Here is a 12,425-nt window from a genome sequence, read left to right on the forward strand (position 1 = left end):
AAAAAATAGTGAAGTTAAGGTAAGTTGAAGGGCCACAAAATAAAAGCGAATGGCACTGACTACTGGGTCCATATTTATAGATTGCCAATGACCAGGAATTTGTAGGCATTAATTAATACAGATGTGAGCTAAAGTTGCAATAACCTTTCTCATTTTGAAAAGAATTGTCATTGGAAGAGGAAAATGCAGATGTTAATTGATAAGCTAGAGAGAGATATCGCATTACGGCATAGAGGTAGCAGATTTGTACCAATGAAGTTGAATGAAGCCATAGAAGTTCTGCTTGTTAAGTTTACTGGTGACAACAGGTCTAGAGAGATAATAGGGTTAGCACTTAAGACGATCTGTTTAAGCTTCAAATTAACAAAGTTAAATTAATACCCGCATACAAAATTTGGATATTCTACTTATAAATGATCTCTTCACAGAGGCCTTCTTTCCCACTCACTACGTCCTTCCCTCTCCATCACTTTGCCCTGTTTGGTTTCCATCCTCGCATCTATTCGTTCCTAAAATTTTTCTGTATTTACTTGGTGATTTGTTTCCTATGCACAAAAAACAACAACTTGATTAACTTGCATCACTGAGACTAGAATAAGAGCAGTCAGTAAATACTGGTTTTAAAAAAGTCCATACATTCCTTTCTCTTAAAAATAAATTTTAATACTGCAGATAGGGAAAATATACCAATAGTATTTCTTACGAAATATAACCTCTGTAGAATAATAGAAGCCCTTGATTGTGATCAGAAGAAAGGACTGGATAGTTTTACTATTTGTTAGTCACTTGATCTTTGGTAAATCATTTAATTTCTCTAGGAACAGTCTCCTTATTCACAAAACAAGCATAAAATCCCCAAGCTCCTCAGGGATTTTAAAATAATGTATATGAGAGAATTTTATAAACTATAAAGTACTATTGAAAAAATAATTAGAGGCAAATATTGGTTGCATCCAAAGAATAGTGTACCTTTTGTGCTGACGTGATCCAATCCAGATTGCCATATTTCCCCTCAGTTGCATATTTTGCAAGATATTGACAAACGTAAACCAAGCGACTATTGACAAGGAAATAGTGTGATTTGAAAATCAGTAGAACAAATTGGAAAATTACACATAAGGATCATGGCAAGTGGGATGGAGGCTAGGGGGCTTATTTAGAATATATGAAGGATTGTCTTGTAGAAGATTTACTCTGGGTAGCCCCAAGATGCAAACAGGTAACATAGGTAACAGACTCCGGAGGGCAACTCGTGGTTTCAACCCTTGGTTTAATCACTAGCAAATGATTTCCTCACCTTTACAGAAGTCCTGCCACGGTGAAGGTAGGGAACTGTGATGGTTATATCCAAGCTGGATGTGGACCTGGCGGCAATATTATTAGGAGGCTTCTATTATTAATTCGGAGTTCAGGCTAGATGATTCCCACTCCCTTCACAAATCCAAGGTTGTAATTAATCAAATGCAATGTTTCTGTCATGGTTATTAAGAAGGAAAGGATCGTGCACTCATATGTGACACATCCCAGAACACTGATTCTCAGAGAACAATTCGTGAGAGGCTAGCGGGTGACATCAGCCCAGAATCAGAGACGAAAGACCATGTGGATGTATCCACCAGAGAGGGCGTGTTGCTTATGTTATTATATCCTGCAGGGAATCTGTTTAAGACTGTTTAATATAGTGCTGGTCTCTTTTGCTTGACAACACTATGATCATATTCATAATCCTTAGCGTCCTTCAAGGATTGGCTGCTTTATTTCATATGACAGTTTCCGTTGCATAAATTCCCGCTAAATATACTCTTCAAAAATGGTATATTACCCTTCAAAATGGGTACATTTGGGGCATTGTCAAAAATGGTCTCATCCCCCAATTTTGAGACGAGGAATAAGGAGATGCATTAAAGACTCAGCAAGGGCCAAGTTGCCAAATATTAAATGTTGAAATATTTGCCTGAAATGACTTTTTGCAGTGTTCTGTTTGGAGAACACACTGGCTCCGCCTTAGATTTTTATATTTGCATTACAAAGGCAAATGCATCATGTCTTGAATTAACCATGTGCTGACCTTCGCGTCCTGTCCACAGACTCCCATGTTCAGGTATGGTTCATAGAAACTGAACATGAAAATAGAGAAAAAAGTAGAAGAAGAGATTGAACCCACAAAGAAACAGGTGAAATTAATTTTCATGACTTTTTTTTTCCTTCAGCTTCAGCTCTCCCTCAGCGCGGGAGGAGGCTGTGGGCTGCGGACTCTGCTGGAATGAGGAGTGATCGAGCTTAAGCTAAACCTGAGGTGGCTTCCTCCTCTGGTGTCATTGCTGCAGCCTCCGGTGCCGGGTCCCGAGTTCTCAGCCGCCTGTCTGCTCGGTGCAAAATCTCCTGCAACCACAGCCCAGCCGCCGCAGAAGTTGCCGGCGTGCGAGTCCCGAGGCATTGGCTCGGGAACTTTTCACGTCATTTTCTGCTCCGGAGCCCCTGGTCGCCGCTCCGCGCAGCCTTTCCCAGCGCGAATCCCCAGTGCTCATGGGGCAGGCGAGGAGCAGCCTGCAGCACTGAGCCGAACCGGACTCCAGCCCGTGATGTCCGGCACCAAATTGGAGGACTCCCCCCCTTGTCGCAACTGGTCATCTGCCTTGGAGCTGAATGAAACTCAAGAGCCCTTTTTAAACCCCACCGACTATGACGACGAGGAATTCCTGCGGTACCTGTGGAGGGAATACCTGCACCCGAAGGAATATGAGTGGGTCCTGATCGCCGGGTACATCATCGTGTTCGTCGTGGCTCTCATTGGGAACGTCCTGGGTGAGTCGAGGGCTGTCACTTCCCCTCTGCCCCGGGCTGCAAAGGCTCTGAAGACCCCTCCCTCCGCTTGGCATGCAAACAAAGAGCTTCCCTGCTCTCTCCAGCGGGGTTTCCTAATAAAAAAAACATGAAAAGTTTTCTGATTTTAACAGGACCGAGCCCTAGAATGGTTATTCCTTTTTTTTCTGCAGGGAGAAAAGGAAAAGGGCGTTTCTTTTTTGAACACCCAGGTTACAAGCGCAGGGGAAGGGGAGGCGCGGGGTCGTCAGGTGGATTTTGCTGAGTGTGGGGGCATCAGTCAGCCTTGAGTGCAACGCGGCTGGGGGGCTCGGGGAGTGGGGGAGCGGTAGAGCTGGCAGAACGCGGAGCTGCGCCCCGAAGGAGCAAGCTCTGTGAGGCTGCTGAAGTCACAAAGCATTTGGGAACTAGGTGGCATGCCCTTTGGCAAGGAGGTTTAGGCTCCAGTCAAGAGGTAATGTGGAGGCAGGCAGTGGAGACAGAAGCCAAGCAGGGAAGCGCACTCACTCGCCGGAGCTGAGTTAAGCAGGAACCATGCCAGCAGCAAGGAGAAGGAGGGGCGTGGGGAAAAGTACCCCAGGAGCTCAGTCACCCACCCATCCATTCATTCATTCGCCCCTTCAGCCGGATTTTTTTTTTTTCTTTCTTCAAAGCGTGCTTATTTCCAGGCTCTGGAAATATTTTGTATCAACTGTCTTTTGTTTCATTTTCAAAGACAGGATTAAGCTTAATGCTAAACTCTCTCTATTCCTGGCTAAATCTGTATGCAAACACCTTTCCTCGCCCCTCTCCCCTTGCCCCCAATTTCTGAAGGTTAGGGAGGAGGTGGGAGGTGGCTTTATGGTGACTGTGATAACAGAGTGTATTAGAGGAGGAGGGAAACCCACTTCAAGAAAAGAAGCTTTGGAAGGGAGGGTCAACTTAGAATGAATTGTGAATGGAAGACGAGTGCACCTTGATGAATGGAGAGTGGGAGGCGGGGAGGCCTTTCACCTGCAGAGGGCAGTGTGGAGAAAGTCGCCGTGGAAACTGACAGGCGGCGGGAGGCTAGGGGAAGACGTTCTTGCTTTCAGTTATAAAAAGGGAAGGAAGTGAGTGAGGTTAAGTTAGGCTGGGAAGCTTTGAAGCCAAAAGCAAAGAATTTGTAGCTGCAGGGGAAATGGTAAAGAACTTGACGGGGGTTTCAAAATCTATTTTTTTTTTTTTAACTTTCTCTCTTAAGTGTGTTGCTCTGGGTAAGGAAGCTTTCAAAGTAGTCTCTCACCAATTCAGCTAGCAGAATAGCCGCTAGTATGTGAATGAGAGGAATTCTCCAGAGAGTTAGTAGAACGTTACTTGAAGAGACAAGAAACCTCTGAGAACTGTAGTTTACTATTTCTGTATTATTTTAGGCTGTTTTCCCTTTGCTAATTTTTTTAAAAGTAAAAATAAAGAGACTGTGCTTGGGATTCTGGAAAGCAGATGACAGTGACAATGCACATGAGTAGGGCTCTTATTATAAGGATATTTCTGTGATAATAATGTCCCCCCTGTTTTTGCTTTTCGCCTTCTTGTCATCCATCCTTAGGGTTACAACTATTAAGACCTATGGATACTAAATATTTTCTGCATTATGCCAACACTTACAAAGTGAATAATCAAAATTGAGCATCTATTTGAATACCTACTGTATGCCATATACGTTTATATACGCTCTCTCACTTAAACATCAAAAATATCCGCATATGGGACAGAAGAAGAAACAAGATTTAGAGAAATGAAGTGACTTAATAGGGAACATGATTGAAATTGACTTCCATTTCTTCTGACCTCAGATCCAGGATTTTCCATTGTTATTCTACTCTAGAGCCAGAAAGCATATAGAGAATAGATTCTCTGACCTCAGATCCAGAATTTTCCATTGTTATTCTACTCTAGAGCCAGAAAGCATATAGAGAATAGATGTCTGCAAGCATATTGGATATGTTCTGTTATCCTCCCCTGCAAATAAAGTACAATGAAGGGTTAATGGAACTGTCATTCTATCCACCAAAAACTTGTCTAGAGAAGAATGCAGTTGCTTTGCAGTAAAAAAATCACATTTTTGCAGGAATAGCTATGGACCATAGCTATGTGACTTGCCTAATTTTATTTCAGGCTTAATCTTTGTGATAAAATATGCTATTCTTTGCTGCTGTTATTTCGTTTTTTTTTTTTTTTTTCTGCACAGATCTGGTAATACATAGTCTTTATTTCCTAATTGTATAGTGTAGTGATACATGTTAGCTAACCTAGGGGGGGTTTAGTCTCAAGAAGGAAAGACCATTATGTTACATCTACTTCTTTGATAATGTCAAGGAGACAGCACTGTCCACAGCCCCAAGTGCTGAAATGGCCTATTCCATTCAGCTTAAAAAAAAAAAAATTACTCAAAGCACTCTGCACTCAAGAAACTGACAGCTGTTGTCCTCGGGAATGATCCTCTCTGGCTGAACTGAAACCCATTCTTTACTGACAGATTCTGTGAAAGTTGATGAGGTTTCAGTCTGACATTTAAACAAATGAGCAGTGTCATTACTCACAGACAACTTCCTGCTCTTTGATGTCACTGTCAAATTGGCAAAATGAATTAGAATGAGAATTGCTTTTTTGCCCCTCAGGTATAAGTAATTTTACACAGAGAGTGGCATAATGAGAAGTCATATTATTTATGCAAGATAAAGAGGCAACATTACATCGGAAGGTGAAATACCACGTGTAGGCAGCCAATGTCATCACCGACCCTTCAGGGCTTTTCACCATTTTCACTTTCATGTAACTGACTACTTGTAAAAGTTCAACCTTGTTGCTTTTACAAATGTAAGGCCGTCAGTTAGAAGCCCCACGGTGTCCTTTTGCGAGGTGGCGTATCAGAATGTGCTCTGAGTAGAACAGCAAGGTCTGGAGCATCCCCACCTCTTTTTCTTCTCCCCACACTCCGTCTGTATTTATGCCCCCTCTCTACTATCAAATGCTTCTTTCAGAGACAGAAGATAGTTTTCCTAGACAAAAACTGACTATAGAATTGTGTGGGTATTTACATTCTAATAAAAATCCTTATGCATGTCTAACTGTGGGATTTTTCTAGGAAGGAACATGGGGTAAGGTTCATGTTGGGAGACGTATTTCTCCAGCATCTGTGTTACATGCCGCCCAGAACCTATTCCTAAGTCCATACAGTCAAGTCGATACATTCACTTGGTCAAGCAGCACATTTTGAGCTATATTTTTTAAAATTAATATTTCTGTGGAAAGGAACTCTTGGAGACATGCAAAGGAATATAATTGATGTAATTTTTTACTCCTGATTCCTTGAGTAGAAATGTATTCTAGTTAGCTCAAACATGAAATACTTATGAAAAATGATCAATTTTCTGCCTCTCTTACTTCTGCATTCAAAGATATCATAAGTTTCACCTGGTATACTTCTGTCATCCCTGTTCTTATCTCCATATGGAAAATGGGAATAACACTCAGTACATGTAGACCTCAGTCCAACTATGCCACTTTCCAAGTCTGAGTTTTTCTAATTGTAAATTAAGGTTGATAATACCTGCCATGTAATAATCATTTTGGTATAAAATGTGAAAATAGCCTCTATATAGATGTATAAAAGTACACACACTTTTTTTTCTTGACACATTGTAGATACTAATTAATGCCAACTTTTACCCCTTTGTTTCAACTACTGAAATCTCTCTATGATGTGGATTGTAGCCATCTTATGCCTCCCTGGCCAGTCTGTATCCCTCTAAGCTCTTTATGGCCTCTGCTCTAGCCTTTTTCTAAATTGCATATTTTCCTAATAAGTGTGAGTAAAATGGACTTGGAATGTGTTTCTTTCTTTTATTTCCCCCCCCCCCCATGGTAGCTCTGCCCACTCATTTCCTTCCTCTCTATGAAAGTCACTCCTAACTCTAGGATAATTTTTTTCTCTGTTTTTTTTTTTCCAGCTTAAATTTGACTATAGTAGATTTTTGAGTTGTTCGTCATTGTTAGTTGGCTAGTCTTTCACTACTAATGTTTTAAATAACACACATATGCACATGCCCTTTCTTTGGCAATATATTTGTTTGTTTTTGTTTTTTATTAAATCATAGCTGTGTACATTAATACTATCATGGGGAATAGTGTACTGTTTCTATATACAATTTGAAATACTTTCATCCAACTGGTTAACATAGCCTTCATGTCTTTTTCTTAGTTATTGTGTTAAGACACTTATATTCTACATTTAGAGAGATTCGCATGTACCCTTATAGGATGAACCATAGTTGTAATCCCACCAATCACCCTCCCTCTCCCCACCCTCCTCCCTCCACTCCTCTCCCTCTCCCCTCTCCCCATATTCCTGGGCTAAAATTGGGTTATATCTTTCCTATGAAAGCTATAAATTAGTTTCATAGTAGGGCTGAGTACATTGGATATTTTTTCTTAATTGATTACACTCAGTTAAAGCATATTGTCCATTAAAGAATTTATCTAACAATAGTTAGTATAAATTAAGTGGGTGGGATGAGGGAACTATCTGTAATAAGGTGGCTTCCTGTAGAAGTCGTCTTATGTCTCAGATGGGTAAGTGGCAGAGTTGCAAGTTCCTGCTCCTCCTGAGCCTAGGAGACTTCTCTTTTCCGCTTTTCCTAATGTCCAGCTTGATTGAGGTTGTGTTTGTAAACCCATTCTTTCCTACGTATGAAGCAAAAAGAGGCTAGAGAAAATATATTATTCCTCTCTACCAAGACGCAATAAAAATCATGAATAGCGATAATAAAAGGTAATATCAGCCATTAAGCTTTAAACCTCTTGGGCGTTTTAAGTATAGAGTGCAAAAAATAAACGCTTACCATAATGAGAGTTAAGCTAATGCTTCTGCATTTTTGCTAAAACCATGACCACTTAGTCTTATTCGGTTAAATAAATCATATCTTTGGCTTGAACAAAATCAGAATGGTAACTTTTTAAATGAATATCTGTCTCACAGATAACAAGAACATATATTACGGGCACATGATGAGAGGACCTTGTGCTAATGATAATTTGAATATAATTAATTCTTCCTATGTTTGAAAATATATATATATAAAAGTGAAATAATGGTAAAAGTACTAATTTTGAAAAGAGGCAAAATATAAAGCTCAAATATAAACATGATGCTCCAGTTTTTTAAATTTTTATTTAATTTTTTAATTATTATACATACATAATAGTTATACATCTTTATAAGGAACATGGGATGTTTTGCTAAGGCATACGCTTTAAATGATAGAATCAGGGCATTGAGGTATCCATAACCTCGAGTATTTATCATTTCTCTGTGTTACGAACATTCCCATTTTACTCTTATATTTATTTGAAAATATGCATAAATTATATATGTTGTATAACTATTTTCGGTCTACTGAGCTACTGAATATTACTTCTCTTTCATTCTACTATTTTTTGTTTTGAGACAGAGTTTCACTATATCGCCCTGGGTACAGTGCTGTCACATCACAGCTCATAGCAACCTCCAACTCTTGGGTTTAAGCAATTCTCTTGCCTAAGCCTCCTGAGTAGCTGGGACTACAGGCACCCACCACAACACCCAGCTATTTTTTGGTTGCAGTTGTCATTGTTATTTAGCAGGCCTGAGCCAGGCTCGAACCCCCCACCTCTGGTGTATGTGGCTGGTGCCCTACACACTGAGCTATAGGTGCCCAGCCCTACTAACTTTTTTGTTCCCATTAACCCTTTCCTCTTTATTCACCCTAATTTTTTTCTTGATTTTAGTAAAGCTTACATGCAAGTATACAACATGTATTTATATAAAATTTAATTGTTTTGTATTTTAGATTATATTTCAAGATTTTCATGTACAGTAGCTAGGCTAAGATTCCAGAGTCTCGTCATCCTCACTCAGCTCAGAAACATGGATTACTGATGTAATTTCACTAGGATCCTTTTCCCTATAGCATTCTGATATATCCCATCCCCTTGGGGATGCTAATCTTGTTGAGTGCTGGCTCACTGATATGGTTCAATGAGTGACCTGTGATCAACGAGGCTGAGCGTCTTTCTCTTCAGTTCCTCTTCTCACCACAAACATACATGTATGTGTATAGATGTAATTATATACATTCATATATATATTATAAAATACTATATGCTAGGCTTCACAGATATGTATTTCCTTAATGCCTCACAACAAACTTATAGTGAGGACATTTGGTTTATTACAATTAAGAAAAATAAAATTCAAAGAGCAACTTAGCTTATTCTAAAGTTAAGTCATGTAGTAAGAAGCACAGCAGGTTTCACATATGAGTTTATCAGTTTCCGCAGTCCGGCTCATTTTGTCAGTTCATCCTCCTTCTTTCCCCAGCTTTTCATTCTGATCGGGGAAGCACAGAAGAAAGGAGGGAGGGAGTGATGCTTCCATGTGTCCTCTAGACGATTTACAGGGTGGTTCTGGCGCCAGGCCATGCTATTTCTCTGATAGACCATAGTTCTTCAGTTCTGAGGATGAGCTCATTTGATAAGTTAATCAAGGTCAGGCGAGGCTTACTTTACAAGAGAGAAATTTCAAGGTAAAATCGGTGCTGCCAAAAATGCTTTTACCTGTTCAGGGTGGTGACTCACTGGAAAAAAAGGTAGATAATTATGGCCAAAAATTATTTTGTTATTGAAAGTGCTATCTTTAGACAAAACTTAAGACTGAGGGACTAAACTCTTCAGACTTCAAATAATCTAGATTGTTTTTCTTTCTGTCATGCATTTTTTTTAAATGAATGTTTACTTACACGAATCTTAAATTTCTGTTGACTGTCCTGGATAGATCAATTTTTATTTCACATGATAATGTTCCTAGAACAGAATGATGTATATGTACAAAGAGGTATTCGTTGCACACCAGACATGAAATGACCTTTAGACACTGATCATGTGACACAAGGAGATACTATTAGATGAAATATATTATATAGATATAGAGATATATATGAGTAGTCTTTTGAATAGCTGACCCTGAGGATAAAATTTGTTCATTTTACCTTTGTTCTTAATGAGAAGTGATCTTTTAAATGAATTGGATAGATGTTTAAAGTAACATTAAATTCCTTGCCAGTGAAACTGTTTCCTCATAAACAAGCAACAATCACCAAAACCCAAATTGCTCAAATAAATGACTATTTTATCTCTAAAATATATTTGGGGAGTATTATTGGTTCTTCACCAATAATCTGCCTTCAATAGTAAACACAAGAGAACAATGTTTGAAGTTTATATACTATTTTAGTCTTCAAAAAGCGTTGTTACATATTCTGACTCATATTTTTCACAACAACCTTATGAGGTAGATCTTTTTAATGAAGGATTTCAAGTACTTGAAGTAATTTAAAAATCACTGTGGAAGAAAAACATGGGCACAGAAATACCAAGAGGTTGTTTGTCATTGTGGGAAAACTTGCCAATTTCTTCTATTTCAAGAGGCCAGGATAAGTGATATAATTACTTTTGTCTGGACTTCAGCTATTCTGTCTTTGATAGCCGATTTTGTCAATACTCTGAAGACACATTAACACAGTTCATAAACTTGTCAAAAACAAAGCAAAATAATAATAATAATATTTTAGTTTACAGTAAGAGGTTCATCTTGCAAGTCCTAGGATACCCAAAGATCTTGCAATTATCACAGACTTTTTGTGTAGACATATCTTCATGTAGACTGTTGTTTATCTGAGTAGTTAGGCTATGCCATCATAGTATGTAAATGCTGAATTCTCATTGGGTTAGTACCACAAAAGTTTATTTCTTGCTCATTTAATGTATAATGTGGGTTGGAGAATCTTTTTCGTCCATGATCCATGATTTGAGGTGTAGGCATCCTCTGTGTTTTATGCACCATCTCAACTCATGGACTCTGTGGTAACCAGTTTTCAAGATGGCTTCCAATGATCTTTCACTTCCTGCTATTCACACTGTTTTGTGGTTGCTTTTCACACTATAACACAATCAGTCCGAGTGACCAACAGCAGACAAGAGAAATGAGACTATGTCCCTTTCAAGACATCATTGTGAAAGATTACAGTTTCTGGCTTGAGTGCCTGATTTTTCTCTTGCTCTTGGTTCTCTCCTTCTTGTGAGCAGCCTACTTGGTGAAAAGTTAAAATTTCAAGCCAACAGTTGTAAAGGAAATGAGGTCTGTTAACACTTTCATATGTGAGCTTTGGAAGCAAATCCTTCAGCCCAGATTGAATCTGGAGGTGGCAGAAACAGCACCTGTACCCAGCCCAACTTGGGGAAATACTGAGACAGAACTATGCAACTAAGCCTCTTACAAATCTCTGACCCTAACAAAGCCGTGGCATAATAGAATGTTGTTGTCTTAGCTGTTAAATTTTGGGATAAGTTGTTACGCAGCCTTTAAAGTTGTCATGGTTGGTGAAGAGTGAATTGGAAAAGTATACTGGCCTCCAACTGTGTTTGCCAAAAAGCAACACTCAAGTCAGTCATTCTCATAATCATTTAGGCAAAATGAAGCATGTATACTACTAAGATAAGTTGAAACATACATCATTTAAATATTAGATTTCTGACAATAGGAATAATTGAAAATATTAAAGGACTTTGTAACAATCAGGACAGGGCTGAAAATTGAAAATATTAAAGGACTTTGTAATAATCCTGTAACAGGACTGAGGGTAGCAAGATAATAGAATCCAAGGAATTTGCACTCTGGTTGAAGAGATGCCTTCATTATAATGTGGCAAGCACTATGATAGATGGGTGAGTGCTGTGATATAGTGGAAACATATGAAAAGAGCATTTAGCTTCATTTGGGGGATTAGAGAATGATTCAGGAGGAGATGACACCTAAACTGGTTTTTAATAGATGAATTCAAGTTACCCAGGTGAAGAAAATTGGATAAGGATGTTCTAAGCAAAGGAAACAACATGAGCAAAACCAAAGAGGCGTGAAATAGAATGAGCTATGAAGAGAATGTGAAGCAACTGGGTAACTCCTGTGTGACGTGCAGATGAGGAGAGACTGGAGATGAGGCTGGAGCAGTAGATAAGAGCTGAGCCATAAAAGGCCTTGTGTACCTTCCTTAAGATCTAGGCTTTGACACTGTAATTTAGGAGGGAGTCATTAAGAGATTTTAAAGAGAGTGCTTGGTTGGTTTGCGTTTTCCATGACAGCATTCTGAAGAAGCTGTAGAGGTTAAATCCAAAGGGGGAAAGACGTCCTGTTTGCTTCATCTAATCAAGGCTGGGAGGTTGCTTTAATTAAAAAAAAAAAAAAAAAAAAAAACCCTGACAATGAAAAGCATAATCCAAATTCTCCAGATAATTATTCCAGGGGGATTTCTACATGTTGCATAAGAAATGAAGAAAGGAAAGGAGAGGTGAGATGAAGAAAAAAGAAAACAAGAGAGATGAAAGGGAAAAGAAGAATGCATACAGGAAAAACTGTTCGTGATTTTGCTCTGCTGAATATTCAAATTTGAGAAGCAATGTCTCTTTAAAATATTTAAATTACGTCTTCCATAGAAGATACGCTCGTGAATCTTGCAGGCTATACTTCAATTCATACTTTCCACCATTCA

General features: G+C 39.0%; 1 protein-coding gene across 1 annotated transcript in view; it reads left to right on the forward strand.

The window, feature by feature from the left end:
- Positions 1-2,324: 2,324 nt before the first annotated feature.
- HCRTR2 (hypocretin receptor 2) overlaps positions 2,325-12,425 on the forward strand; it is a 99,601-nt gene continuing 89,500 nt past the window's right edge. The window contains exon 1 of the mRNA XM_003789655.3: positions 2,325-2,805. Coding sequence (XP_003789703.1) covers positions 2,583-2,805 — 223 coding nt within the window. The 5' untranslated portion in view covers positions 2,325-2,582. The remainder of the gene's footprint in view (positions 2,806-12,425) is intronic.

This window comes from Otolemur garnettii, unplaced genomic scaffold (assembly GCF_000181295.1).
Source record: "Otolemur garnettii isolate 467f Iridium unplaced genomic scaffold, OtoGar3 scaffold00035, whole genome shotgun sequence".
Taxonomy (NCBI): Eukaryota; Metazoa; Chordata; class Mammalia; order Primates; family Galagidae; genus Otolemur; species Otolemur garnettii.